The sequence below is a fragment of the Mirounga angustirostris genome, unplaced genomic scaffold (genome assembly GCF_029215605.1).
Source record: "Mirounga angustirostris isolate CCGP_5_RB_7025 unplaced genomic scaffold, mMirAng1.0.hap1 SCAF_16, whole genome shotgun sequence".
Classification (NCBI taxonomy): Eukaryota; Metazoa; Chordata; class Mammalia; order Carnivora; family Phocidae; genus Mirounga; species Mirounga angustirostris.
In genome coordinates, this window is record NW_026991724.1 from 26,886,520 (window position 1) to 26,901,494 (window position 14,975).

General features: G+C 50.4%; 1 protein-coding gene across 1 annotated transcript in view; it reads right to left on the reverse strand.

Moving 5' to 3' along the window:
* Positions 1-413: 413 nt before the first annotated feature.
* The window catches only part of CCL22 (C-C motif chemokine ligand 22), a 45,486-nt gene continuing 30,924 nt past the window's right edge, over positions 414-14,975 (reverse strand). Inside the window, exons 4-6 of the mRNA XM_045891064.3 lie at positions 6,463-6,563; positions 4,838-4,961; positions 414-2,089 (exon numbers count right to left, since the gene is read on the reverse strand). Coding sequence (XP_045747020.1) covers positions 2,005-2,089; positions 4,838-4,961; positions 6,463-6,532 — 279 coding nt within the window. The 5' untranslated portion in view covers positions 6,533-6,563 and the 3' untranslated portion in view covers positions 414-2,004. The remainder of the gene's footprint in view (positions 2,090-4,837; positions 4,962-6,462; positions 6,564-14,975) is intronic.

Below are 14,975 nucleotides of genomic sequence, written 5' to 3' on the forward strand. Positions count from 1 at the left end.
AGCAACCTTTCCTGACTAATACACTCTCCTCCTCTGCGTTGCCGCTTGAAGGGGGAAGGTTGAGGTTGGGTTATTGAATCAGTGACTGACTGAATGAATGAATAAATGAATGAATATGTTGCCTGAAGCTCTAGACTTGGGGACTGAATGAGTGATTTCATCAGATCCTCCTGGCAAGCGGTTCGGCAGCGGCCAGGCCTGGCAGACAAATGTCTGGGGTTGGGCACTGGCGCAGATCCTCCCCAGGTCCTCATGTCTAGTCCTGCCTCCCACCGCCTCACAGGCTGACCTTGGGCAGGCCAGCTCACATGTCAATAACGTCAAGGGCTTCCCCACTGGGAGAGAGGGGGCGATGGTGTCCCCTGCCCCACCTTACCGGGACAGCAGATGCCAAGGAAGCAAGCAGACACTGTTGTAGAGGATTTATTTTTTCAGAAGGCCTGAGTGACAAGGGCAGGACAGGAGAGGAGGGGAAATCCCAGGGCCCTATGCACGGGCAGTGGGCAGGTTAGCACTCCAGGGAGGAGTTTTATTCCCCATGTCTTGGACCTAAGCCCCACAGCCACCCCATAAGATGGGTATTCCCATTCTCAAGTGAGGCTCCAGGAGGTTCAGTGGTCTCAGAATCCCAGAGCAACAACCACCCTGCTGCACCACCCCAGGCCCCCTCGGAAAGAAACAAGCACTTATAAAGTTTATTTCTTTTGCCTGGTGAACCTACGGTCCCCAAGGAAGTGCAGATAAGCCCTAAATCCCAGTCCTTATGCTGACCCCTTCCACCTGAGAACAATCTTCACCCAAGGCTCTTTCATTTAACTATGCCCCACACACTCCCAGGGCCAGAAAAGCTCCGCCTTGTCCCCCTCCCGCACAGTTCCTAAAGTTCTTCCATTCATCCACTTGGCCTCTTAAGCATTTGCCCTCTTTTCTTATAAAAATACAGCTAGAGCTTGCTAGTACTGACAAGCAAAGGGTAGTCATTCACACCATAGCGAAAGTTTGGTTACTGTTATTTGGGAAAAGAGAAAGGGAAAGTGGGGGACTCTGAAGAGGTCAAGCCTGGGTGTTGGAGGTTGGAGGAGCAGTCAAGACCAGAGGGAAATAAGAAAAGTAAAGAGGTGACACACATAAAAGTAAAATGGGAAGTAAGGTGAATCTGGGCAAATTTGAGGCTTCACAATTGACTCAGCTGGCTGCTTTCTAGATGAACTTGAGTCTCTGTATTGATGTGTGAGGGTCTTTGTGGGGTGGGAGCTGGGAGAGGAACATTACTTTTATTGATTCAGCCTCTAGCCATTCATTGAGCCCTGATTCTGAGCCAGGCCCTGTGCTCTGGGCTCTGTGTTAGAGGCCAGGAGACAAAGTAACTCCAGCGTGGGACCTTGGTCCAACCACTGGGGCTGAAGGGCAAGCCCCCAAGTCCTGAGAATTCTGGGCAAACTGTGACTGGGGCTGTTAAGAGAGGGCAGAGGGTCAGGGGACATCTGAAAAATAAAACTCAATTGCTTGCTGCTTGGGTTGTGCAATGCCTTGGAGGGCCGGGAGGGTTGGACACACACAGGTGATGGAGAGACATTCTGGGCATCAGGAGCAGCCTGGAGAAAGACCTGGAAGTGGATGTGTACGGCATGAGTTTGGAAAACAGGGAGCTGGAGTCCAGTATGCATGAAGGGAAGTGAGGCAGGGCTGGAGGCAGGGGTGCCAGGCTCCCGAGCTTTCACCTCAGCCTGGGGCAAAAATGGGGAGCCAGGGGAGGGTTTTGAGCCAGGGAGTGACTGAGCAGGACTGTGGCCTCTCTGGCTATGGTCAGGCAGAGGACGGTTTGGAAGGATAAGAGGGGAGATGGGTGAGAGTGTGGAGGCTCGTCTGAGGGTGATAGCTTCAGGGACAGAGATAAAAGATGGCGGAGGGATTGGTTGGCCCAGGCTTGTGTTGGCGGGCAGCTGTAATGGCCAGGAGGCGGGGCTCTGTGAGCCCTTCCGGATGAGCCAAGCCCAGGAGTCCTCATGAGTCCAGTTTCTGGAGAATCTTCTTCACCCAGGGCATTCTGGGGTCAGCACAGATCTCCCGGTCCTTGACAGTTAGGAAGCTGGAAGGAGGAGAGAATGAGGGAGCCTTAGCATGTGGCAAGATTGCCACAGCCCTTCTCTGGAAGCTTAGCATTTATGAGTCACTTACTTACTGTGTGCAGAGATGCCCCCCATACAGAGTCACTTAGCATGTATGAGGCCCCTGCTGTATGTAAACACACTTCTTCAGGGGGAGAGGGGGAGAAGAGCGGCTAGGACTTACTTCCTGGACTCTCAGTCCCTCAGCCCCAGGCTTGAGTGCCAGGTCAGGCCAGGGAATAGAGTGCCCAGGAGTCTCAGGACCATTGCTGACATTGCCCTGGGGGAGAGAATATTGGGTAGGAGCCAAGAGCATGAATTTAACCCAAGAGCCAGCTCATCTGGGTTAAAATCCTAGCTCTGACATTGCTAGCAAGTCCCTTAGTTTCCACATCTGTAAAATGGGAATGATCATCATGGTCCAACCTCATAGGATTTGAATGAAGATTAAATGAGTTAATACAAACTGACGTGCTCAGAGCAGCTCCCAGCAGAGAGTGAGGGCTCTGTAACTGCGCCAGGAGCTGGTCCGAACTCTTAACAATGATTTTCTTAATAAATCCTATGACGCCCTATTAGTCTACCCTTTTCATAGGTGAGGAAAGTAAGGCCCAAGGGGGTAAAGCAGCTTGCCCGAGTGCCAGAGCTGGTACGATCTGATTTGCTGTGCCCTCAGGAGCCCAAAGCACAGAGAAGAGAGGTAGGCACTGACCCAAGATCACACAGCAGTCATGGGCTAAGTCTCCCACCCTTGCCCAAGGTGTGGTAAGTAGCAGGCCAGGCCCTTGGGGCACTCTGCCTCAGCCCTTGTTGGAAGAAATGGACTTAAAGCTGGCTGGAAGTCAGGGACATCCCCACAGCTCGACTCCCTTCCTGCCTCTCAAGAGCCTGTCCATGGGGCCTGGAAGCTCCAGGCTCCCCTTACTCCCCTGACCTGCCCCCACCCCACGGACAACCAATGAACAGAAAGAACAAAGAAGGCGGCAATGTTGATCTTGGCCACGTGGGCAGCCTGCCCGGCTGCACCAGGCAAGACTCAGCCCCTCTCTGAACCTCAATCTCCCCATTTGTCAAGACACATTCTCTCTAGAGTTCCTTCTGGCTCTAAATCCAATAATCACGTGTGCTGTCTTTTACCAAGCATCTGTTATATGCCAGGCACCGAGCATTACACCTTCCACTTACTATTACCGTGTCCTGCACTGTTCAAGAGGTTCCATAACCTCTCTGTGCCCCTTGCCTCACCTGGCAAAAGGGGATCAGAACAATACAAACAACGTAGGGTTATTTCAAGGATTAAATGAGTTCAAATTGATGAAGTGCTCAAACAGTGCCTAGCATTTAGCAAGCACTCTTTACAGATTTGATAAATAAAAATAAATGGGCGCCTGGGTGGCTCAGTCGTTAAGCGTCTGCCTTCGGCTCAGGTCATGATCCCAGGGTCCTGGGATCGAGCCCCGCATCGGGCTCCCTGCTCGGCGGGAAGCCTGCTTCTCCCTCTCCCACTCCCCCTGCTTGTGTTCCCTCTCTCGCTGTCTCTCTGTCTGTCAGATAAATAAATAAAATCTTTAAAAAAAAAAATAAATGAAGGAAGCGTGCCTGCACGCTCAGTGGGCGGAGCGTGCGACTCTTGATCTCGGGTTTGTGAGTTCGAGCCCCACTTTGGGTGTAGAGATTACTTAAAAGTCAAATCCTTAAAAAAAAAAAAAAAAGCCAAATCCTTAGAAATAGATACATAGATAGATGTGATCACTCCTGTTATACTGATGGGGAAACTGAGGCTCAGCGTTGAAGCGACACCAACCCACTTCAGCCCTCTTTGTTATTCACCCACACACCCCTGTGAGGGATGGAAGATGAATATGGAGGAGGAAGATGAAAAAATGATGGAGCCTCAAAGGGGGTCATGAGGCCCCAGGCCCAGACACCCCGCTGAGCAGGTTGGCAGGCAGCAGTCTGGAGGGGCAGCCCCAAGGACAGGCCACGTCACCCGGCCAGTGGCAGTCGCCACCTCGGGCTCCAGGCCAAGGAAAAGGAAGCAAAGACATGGAGAGAAAGAGGCAAAAGAGAACAAGAACCACAGGCGAAAGCCCTGAACGGAGATCCAGGAGTCCCGGTTCCAGCGGGGGCAGCCTTGAGCAAATCACTCCCCCACACACACACCCCGCACCTGTTTCTCCATCTGCAAAATGCAAATGATCACGCTCCTCGTAGGAAGGCTGTGAGGGTGACCCGAATTCACACAGGAATGCTCAGAACCGCGCCTGGCCGTCTGGCCATGGGATACACTCTCTGTCAGCTCAGTACTCTTTGGGGAAGAATGGGCTGCCTCGAATAACTCCCAGGGAGCTGGGGAGGATTCCAGATGCTTCTGATGGGAGCATCGCTGCTGACTCAGAGGCTCTGGGCACGCCGCCCGCACCCTGCTCCCGGCGCTCACAGCTCCGCACTGCCCACGGACACACTCTATCGTGTATACGGACAGCCGGCGCCCGGCTCATTCAGCTCCGCAGTCTCGGCACCCAGTGGGCGCCCCATTATATTTGTTGAATGACCACACGACTTCTTTTCTTGGTACACCCAAGCCTGGGCTGAGCCGTTCCAACGATGGAGGCCAGTTGCACTCCTCCCATCCCTGGGTCTGCCCCCCGACCTGCTCGCAGGCCCTCCTGGGCCAAACCTGGCAGGCTCTCCAAGGCCAGGCCCTGCCTCCCCAGCTCCATACTCACACCACGCCAGGCCTCCGGCACGAGTCTGAGGTCCAGTAGAAAAACTTCAGCATGCGCAGGGGCAGAGGGTGACGGAAGTAGTCCCGGCAACAGATACTATCTTCCACGTTGGCACCAAAGGGACCTGGAGGAGGAGAGTGCTCGGAAGACTCACAAGCTGGACACAGGCAGGTCACCCTTGGCCCCGACCTCTGAGCCAGCACTTCTATTCTCATGTGGAAGGTTGGTGTCCCGAGGACTCTGACCCTCAGAGTCCCCAGGCTCAGGGTCTCTGAGGAGCACGAAGGGCCCAGTCTGGGCTGGGGGGCAGGGGAAGTGGTCAGCTCCAGGGAAAGGGACTCACAGCAACTGAGAATCAGCGAAGCCCTAGGCTTCTAGGTGGGACCCGGGACTGCACAGGAAGGAGCCCCAGCCATTCAAGGTGAGGCGCGTGCACGGGCACCATCAGCCTCCCCTGGGAGCTTGTCAGAAATGCTTGGCGCCCAGCCCCAGCCTAATCCCACTTCGGAGCTACTGGATCCAGACTCCAGGGGTGGGAGGGCTGGGGGTCTGCACCTTCAAGCCGCAGCCCTGCGGAGTCAGATGTGCATTTTGATGAGTGCCCAGGCAATCACAGAAGTCGGCTTCAGCTCACACCTACTCCCAACTTCGCGGTGCACGCGGGGAGGCTGAGGTTCAAGGAGGAGGATGTCTGGCCCAGGGTCACACAGCATGACTCTGGAGAGTCAGGATAAGGGCTCAGGCAGAGTCCAGTCGTGCAGACCTGGGTTCGAGTCCTGCTCTGCCCCGAGTCACCAGGCCACCCTGGGCAAGTTTCTTAACATCTCTGAGGCCCACTTGTCTCCTCCGACCAAAGGGGTGATAACAGTACCAAACCAATGGGGCCTTTAAGGCAGGAAAAGCTCCCAGGAACCCCCAAACCTGAGTAATTGTTGTTCCTAGCTGCCTCTCTCCCAGTCCAGTGCTCGTGCCCTGACCCAACACCAGAGAAGTTAGGGACTCAGTGTTGAGGGCAGGCTCTGGAGCAAACATGAGGTGTCGGGGGGGGGGGCAGGACCAGCTTTCCAAGAGAATATCCCTTACCCCAGCTCCTGCCTTTTTTTTTTCTTTTTTAAGATTTTATTTTTTTATTTGACAGAGAGAAACAGCGAAAGAGGGAATACAAGAGGGGCAATGGGAAAGGGGGAAGCAGGCTTCCCGCTGAGCAGGGAGCCCAATGCGGGGCTCAATCCCAAGACCCTGGGACCATGACCCGAGCCGAAGGCAGATGCTTAACGACTGAGCCACCCAGGCACCCCCCAGCTCCTGCCCTTTCCCATCCCAGATGGGCCCCTTTGGTGGCTCCTTCTCCATACCCCAAGGGTCCGATGCTTGAGTTCTCTGGAGTAGAGGACCCCAGGCCATGCCCCCTACCAGCTGAGACAGATACTAGACTACAAGTCTTCGAGACTACCCATTTCACAGATGTGTCAACTTAGGCCCAGGGAAGCACTGTGACTAGCCCAGAGCTAGCAGCAAACTGGGGTCATCTGCTCTCAGTCCGATGCTCTTTCTGCTTCACGAGGAAGATACCGCAGTGTCTGACCCTGGCCTCCGCAGGGAGCCCTCCCTCTTCGCAGCCTTACCTGCCTCAGTTGCTTGTGTCAGAGCAAGAAAGACAAGGGCAGCCAGGAGCGGAGTCTTCAGGCTGGCCATGCTCTTGTCCTTTGTGTCCCAGCCCAGGTGTCTGTAATCACCGGATGACAGGAAGGTCTGGTATTTAAACACTTGTTACACCCACAAGCCTCAGACGCTCTTAGTCACTGGTGGGCTCAGAATCTCTGACATTCACATTATGAAAGAAGAACTCCCGCTTCCTCCAAATAAAAGGAAATTCTCTGTGGCTGGGAACAGCTCAGAGGGGACCCCCACCCTGCCCTCCCCTCTGAGTCTCAAGAGACTTGTAAAATCCCCCATGAGCTGGGCTTCTTAGAGGCCTGTGCTCCCCAGGGTCCACGGACTGGATGGCCTTCACCATGTCACTGGATGTCTCTGGGAATCAGTTTGCCCATCTGGAAATGGGAGAGATGGTTTCACAGCCCTACCTATTTACCTCAGTGGTTGTTTGTAAGGCAGTGAGGATGTGGGCAGGGGCTGACCAGTCCTAAACCCTCACCTTGTAGCCTTGATGATCTTCACCCCTGATCTCTCTTTAAAGGAGAGGCCTGAGAACCCATTGGGCTGGTTTCTGTGCCCCCTACCAGCATCTTCTACCGCTTCTCACAAAATCCCAACTTGGGCCAATGCATGATCCCCTCAACAGTTGCAAAGAGCTTCCACACATTTCCCTCCTGCCTGTTCTTCCTTCCCAGCTGTCTCCAGTCTCTTCCTCATCCACCCCCTTCTCGATCTCTCACCATATCCACTTCCTATATTTCTCTTGGATCTGTCTCTTGGATATGTCCCCTCCTTCCCATGCCCATGGTCCCTGCCCAGTCCAGGCCCCTCCACCCTGGGCTCCGACGCTGGCCGTCAGTTCTCTCTCTCCACACACAGCAGCCAGTGTGGCCCACGTTCAAAGCTGCACGGGCCTTTCTCCTGCTTCAAAACCCTGCCGTGGTCCTTTGACCTGAGGGCAGAGCCCAAGCTCCTAACTGTGGCCTTCAAGGCCCCCTTCCCAGACATGCTCCCTCCCACACTGGTCTCCCTCCTCTGAGGGCTCACGCCACACTCCTCATACTTCCTCAAAGAGCTTGGCCATCCATGCCCTCTCTACTTCTCTACCGCATAAGCTCCTACTCATGCACAAGAGCCATTTGAAATGTCACCTTCTAGGTAAGCACACCCCTTCATGACTTGAAAGTTCTGTGGGGTGACCTAGAACATGGCCCTGAGGAAACTATGTCAAGTTTTCTCTTTCTCAGACCCCTTCCTAGAAGCGAAGCTCCACACTCTTGGAAGACAAGGGTCTGCTTATATCTGTCTTGGCATTTCCAGCATCTACCAAGAGTGGGGTACACAGTGGGTGGTCAGAACACACCCAATGAAGGAGGAAACTGAGGCTCAGAGAATAAGGGGACTTGTCCAAGGTCACACAGCCGGTAAGTGACTGAGCCAGCCTAGAAATTCAGGACTCAGCCCTCCATTTGCAAAGGGTCCCATCCATCCATTTATTCATTCATTCAACAAATATTTATTGAGCCCTGTGGTAGACAAAATAATAGTCCTCCCAACATGTCTTAATTCCCGAAATCTGTGAATATATGACCTTACATGGTAACAAGGACTTTGCAGATGTGTTTAAGTTAAAGATTGTAAAATAGGGAGGTTGTCTGGATTCTCCAGGTGGGCCCAACGGCCTCACGGAGTCATTGTAAGAGTGAGTCAGACTCAGAGGAGGAGACGGAATGACGGAAGCAGAAGTCTGGGAGATGCAGGACCATGAGCCTGGGAATGCAGATAGCCTCTGGAAGCTGGAAAAGGCAAGGAAACAGATTCTCCTCTGGAGCTTCCAGAAGGAACATAGCCCTGTTGACACCTCGATTTCAGCCCACTGAAACTGACTGAGGACATCTGACTTCCTGAACTGGGTTTGTGTTGCTCAAAGCCACTATATTCATGGTCATCTGTCATAGCAGTAAGAGGAAACTACTACGAGCCCCCATCATGTGCCAGGATCTGGGACATGGCAGTGAACACATCCCTGCTAGCGTAGATTTTACCCTGGAGGCTCACGATAAAGAGGCAAATACCAAACAGGGTAATATCGGGCCATCATGAGTGCCGTGAAGAAAATCAAACAGAGGAAAAGAGACAGTGATGATTGGGGAGCAGTTTTGGGTGGTCAGTAAAGGCCTCTATGAGGAGGTGACATTCAAGCTGAAATGCACAAGATACCAAGAAGCTTGCTAGGGAAGAAAAGGCAAGTGCAAAGGACCTCGCAGGGCAAGGGGAGCCTGGGTGGCTTAGTCAGTTGAGTGTCTGCCTCTTGATTTCAGCTCAAGTCATGATCTCATGGGTCGTGAGATCGAGCCCTGCGTCGGGCTCAGTGCTCAGCACAGAGTCTGCTTGAGGATCCTCTCTCTCCCTCTCCCTTTGCCCCTCTCCCTGCTTGCATGCTCGTGCTCTCTCTCTCTCAAATAAATAAATACATCTAAAAAGCCCTGACAGGAAGAGAGGGCTGAGCACCTGGGGCAGAGCGGGTGGGGGAGCAGGAGGTGGCCAGGGGGTTCCTGTGAACCTCCCGATGGAGAGTCATTAGAAGTACACAGCATCACCTGGGAAGACCTCGTGTCAGAGGGCGTTACCCAAGGCCAGAAGGACAGACACTGTTATGATTCCACTTCTATGAGGTTCCAAGTTGTCAAATTCATAGAGACAGACAGTAGAATGATGGTTGCCAGGGGCTGGAGGGAGGAGGGAATGGTTAGGGTTTAATGAGCCCAGAGGTTCAGTCTGAGAAGATGGAAAAGTTCTGGAGATGGGTGCTGGTGATGGGTGCACAGCCACGTAAATGTACTTAATGCCGCTGAACTGTACTCTCAAAAATGGTTAAAATGGTAAATTTGATGTCATATATATTTTATCAGTTAAAAAAAAAAGAATGGCTCAGTTGGAGGAGCATGACCTCGGGGTTGTGAGTTCGAGCCCCACGTTGGGTATAGAGCTCACATACACACATATATACATACATACATAAATCTTAAAAAAAAGAAAAAGAAAAACGAAAGCATACGGAAAGATGCTCCACATCGTATGTCACCAGGAAAATGCAAATTAAAACAACAGTGAGGTACCACGACGTGCCCATTGGAATGGCCAAAATCTGGACCACTGACAGCACCACATGCTGTTGAGGATGTGGACCGAGAACCCCAATTCATTGCTGGTGGGGATGCAAAATGGTCCAGCCACTCTGGAATGCAGTTTGGCAGGTTCTTACAAAATGAAACGTACTCCCAGCATAGGATCCAGTGATCACGCTTCTTGGTTTATTTCCCCAGAGAAGTTATTTATGTCCACACAAAACCCTACATTCATATTCATAAATGCCAAAACTTAGAAGTAACCAAGATGTCCTTCAGTAGGGGGATGGATAAACTGTGGCATATTGAGACAATGGAATATTCTTCAGTGCTAAAAAAGAAATGAGTTATAATGAGTTCTCAAGCCATGAACAGACATGGAGGAATCTTACATTTACTTAAATATGACTAAGTTAAGAAGCCAGTGTGAAAAGGCTGAATACTGTATGATTCCAAGTCTACAACATTCTGGAAAAGACAAAACTATGGACACAGTAAAAAGATCGGTGTTTGCCAAGGGTTAGGGAGAGGGAGAGATGAATAGGCAGAGCACAGAGGACTTTTAGGGCAGTGGAAATACTCCTTATGATACCACAATGATGGATATATGTTAATAGCATATATTTGTCCAAACCCATAGAAAATGTAAAGCCAAGGGAAACCATAATGTAAACAATGTGATAAGGATATGTCAATGTAGGTTCACCAGTTGTAACAAATGGCCCACTCTGGCTGGGGATGTTGATAATGCGGGAGACTATGCATGCATCGGGGCAGAAGGTACATGGAAATGCTCTGGACCTTCCTCTCAATTTTGCCGTCAAATTAAAACTGCTCTAAAAAACTGAAGTCTTTAAAAAAAAAAAAAAGAAAGAAAGAAAGAAAGAAAAGGTGTTACCCAGAATCTAATCAAACTTCTAATCCTAACTTCTAGTTTGTAAGAAATACAGAGGCTGGAAGAAGATGAACGACCTCATGAGAAGACAGACATCTCCGGAAGGTAGGTCCTTCCAGCCCCTCTACAAGGTAACTATCCTGAGATCAACAAAAAGTCAATGTTGTTTAAAGAAAAAAGTGGATGGGGATATTTAAGGTTAAGGAGATTTAAGAGACATAACAGCCCAATATGCGCAATATGTGGACTTCGAATCCTAGTTTTGGAACACCTGCTACAAAAGACATTTGGGGGACAGATGGGGAAATTTAAATATTAGATGATAATTAGGGCTTTATTGTTGATCTTCTTAGGTGGAATAAAGACTTTAAGAATATGTAAGAGAGGGTGCCTGGGTGGCTCAGTTGGTTAAGCGACTGCCTTCGGCTCAGGTCATGATCCTGGAGTCCCGGGATCGAGTCCCGCATCGGGCTCCCTGCTCGGCAGGGAGTCTGCTTCTCCCTCTGACCCTCCCCCATCTCGTGCTCTCTCTCTATCTCATTCTCTCTCTCAAATAAATAAATAAAATCTTAAAAAAAAAAAAGAATATGTAAGAGAACGTCCTTGTTCTTAAGAGATGCACACTAAAGCATTTAGGGGTGAAGGTCACGAGGACCTTACTTTTGAAGAGTCCATGTTCAGGGGAAATATATATGTCTGTGTATGTACATGTGTATATGTAGGTGTGTGTATATATAGATGTGCGTGTATATGTGTGAATATGTATGTGTATATAGGTGCATGTTGTGTGCATGTGTAAACATATGCGTGTTTGTATATGTGCGTGTATGTAAGTGTATGTGTGTATGTGCTTAGTGCATATGCGTGTGTGTGCATACGTGTGGTTGTGAATGTCAACGTACTTGTATATATATACTGATATCCCAGAGAAGGAAAGAGAGAGACAAATCCAATATAACCAAATATGAACAATGTTGCAGCCAGGCGGTGGATATGCTAGCCATCATTGAACTACAAAATTCCTGAGCATTTAAAGTGTTTCAAAATGGGGGCGCCTGGGTAGCTCAGTCGGTTGGGCCTCTGACTCTTGGTTTTGGCTCAGGTCATGATCTCAGGGTCCTGGGATGGAGCCCTGAATTGGGCTCCGTGCTGAGCCCGGCACCTGCTTGAGATTCTTTTCCCCTCCCTCTGCCTCTCCCTCTCCCTCTGTTCCTCCCCACCCCCTCCCCTGCCCGACATCCACAGGCACACGTGCACACGTGCTCTCTCTCTCTCTCTTTCTCTCAAATAAATACATAAATAAATAAAATCTTTAAAAAAAAAAAGTGTTTCATGGGGCGCCTGGGTGGCTCAGTTGGTTAGGCGACTGCCTTCGGCTCAGGTCATGATCCTGGAGTCCCAGGATCGAGTCCCGCATCGGGCTCCCTGCTCAGCGGGGAGTCTACTTCTCCCTCTGACCCTCTTCCCTCTCGTGCTATATCTCATTCAAATAAATAAATGAAGTCTTTAAAAAAAAAAAAAAAGTGTTTCCTAATAAAAACATGAAAAGGGGCGCCTGGGTGGCTCAGTTGGTTAAACGACTGCCTTCGGCTCAGGTCATGATCCTGGAGTCCCGGGATCGAGTCCTGCATCGGGCTCTCTGCTCCGCGGGGAGTCTGCTTCTCCCTCTGACCCTCCTCCCTCTCATGCTCTCTGTCTCTCATTCTCTCTGTCTCAAATAAATAAAATAAAATCTAAAAAAAAAATAATAAAAAAATAAAAACATGAAAAAAGAAGAAATACTTTTTTAAATGTGGAAGTCATCCTGTGAAAAATTAGCTGTCATTGGAAAATTGTGACAGGCAGAGAACCGGTCTGGTGGTTCTTCATCTGAACTTGGGGTTTTCTTACGCGGGGCCCTCCAGGGTGGAGGCCCCTCCATGGGTGGGCTCAGGGGCTCCCCCTGGAGAGAGCACCTGCGTCCCAAGGGACTCTACAGGGCCCCAAGCCTTCCTGCCGGCTCGGCCTCTGCCGCCTCATCACCCCATTTCCCTGAGGCTTGGGAGGAGGGTGAGCCACTCATGCAGCCAGCCAGGCTCTGCTCTCCAGGACCCCTCGGCCTCCCCAGAGCAGGAGCCGAGGCAGGCAGAGAGTTCAAGGAGCCCTGAATTCCCAGGCAGGACTCAGGCGACCAGCTTTCAAAGAATGGAAAGGGGAGTTCCTCGGGCCAAAGGTGGGAATCACCGGAGGTTGCCCATGGGGCTGTTTTCTCCCCTCTAAGGGGGCAGGTGATGCTGCCCCTATCTTCTGAGCTCGCTCTGAAAAGCTCCCAGATCAAATCTGCTTTTCTCCAAACTTCCTTCGTTTAAATTAATTCTTGTTTATTACAAAATACGTCAAAGTGGAAACAACTCAAAGGTCCACTGACAGATGAACAGATAATACAATGTGGTACACACACACAATGGACTATGATTCAGCTTTAAAAAGGAAGGAAATCCTGACACATGCTACAACAAGGATGAACCTCCAGGACATTTTGCTCAATGAAATAACCCTGACAGGGGCGCCTGGGTGGCTCAGTCATTGAGCGTCTGCCTTTGGCTCGGGTCATGATCCCAGGGTCCTGGGATCGAGCCCCGCATCGGGCTCCCTGCTCAGCGGGGAGTCTGCTTCTCCCTCTCCCACTCTCCCTGCTTGTGTTCCCCTCTCTCGCTGTCTCTCTGTCAAATAAATAAAATCTTAAAAAAAAAAAAAAAAGAAAGAAAGAACCCAGACACAGAAGACAAATGCTGTAGGATTCCACTTATAGGACGTACCTAGAGGTGGTCACATTCACGGAGACAGAGAGTGGCCTAGTGGGTGCCAGGGACTGGGCTGTTTGATAGGACGGAATTTCAGCTTGGGAAGTTGAGAAAGTTCTGGAAGGGATGGTCGTGGTGGTGGCACAACACTGTTCATGTACTTAGAGCTACAGAGCTATGCCCTTGAAGTGGTTAAAATGGGAAATTTTATGTTCATGCATATCTTACCTCAATAAAAATATACATGATTACATATAAATGGGTATTCACACCGATACATAGTTTAGATCTCATGAGTCGCCCCTGAGGCGGGAACATGACATGGCTGGGGGCAGGTGTTCAGAGGAGGGGAGGCTTCATTTTCCACCAAATATCCTTTTGTATGGTTTGAAACTTTCCCCGCCCCCGTGCATGATTGACTTATTCAAAAAGATAACATTTGTAACATATGCAGCACAAAAGGGGTAGACAGAGAAGTAATTCTCCCACCTCTGACCACCACCCCTCTGTGTATCATTTCTTTTCCTCGGAGAAAAAGAGGCTTAACAATTTCTTATTTGTCCTTCAGAAACAGTGTAAGCATATGCAAACACATATATAAAGGTATTCCTTTGAAAGTAATGGAAGAGAGGGAGGGAGGGAGGGCAGCATATAGTAAATACCAAAATACTGTTCTGTACTCTGCTTTTTTCACCTAAAATGCATCTTGGAAGCGTGCCTGTTAGTACACTTAGATTGGCCTCATGCTTCCCAACGGCTGTGTGGTTTTCCACTGTATAGACATACCAAAATGTATATAGCCCGTCCCCTGTTGATGGGCATTTTGGGTTTTTCCAGTCTTTTTCATTTAAATTAAAAAAAAAAACAAACCGAAATAACTTTCCTTGAGCAAACTCACCAAGGGGAATGCATCTGGTGGGGGATAAATTCCTAGAAGTAGATTATCTGGGCTTTTGCTTCCAGGGAGATGCAAAGAGAAAGTCCCTGCCCCAGACAGCTGCCTCAGAGCTTCCCCTTTTCAGCAAAAGCAGAAAAGGGGGGTGTCCCAGGAGGGGGCTCCACGTGGGGCTGTGGGGACTCACCAGACCCCTGATTTGGGAGCGGCTGTGAGCCCCCACTCCATCCTGAAGCCTCCCAGAGGGCATCCCGCCATTCCTCCACTTGGCTGGGTGAAGATCAGCACCCCAGCTTTCCCAGGAGCTGGAAGGAAGGATAGGCACATTTAATTGAGGACAGTGGGGTGGCAAGTCTGCGCGCTTGTGGGCAAAGAGAAATGGTCAAAAGCCCAACCAGGAGGCAAGATCTTTTGAAGGTCCAGACCACCACTTGGGCCAGACAAGCAGACTGTGAGGTGAGTGGGAAATCCTGATATGGAGAGAATGGGGTGAGGAGGAAGAAGTAAAAGACTTTGGGGCTAATTGGCCACAATGACAACCTGTACGATGATGACGACGATGACGATTGATGATGATGACGATTGATGATGATGATGATGACTGATGATGATGCCAACTGGTACTCACTGAGAGCCAGATGCACTGGGTCTTGGATTATACATTCACTATCTCACCATCTCCCCATAGCAACACTTAGAAGGGGCCACCATCATCATCCCTATTTCCCAGGTGAGGAAACTGAGAAGATGATCAGATAAGGACAGAGACAGTCCACGGCCA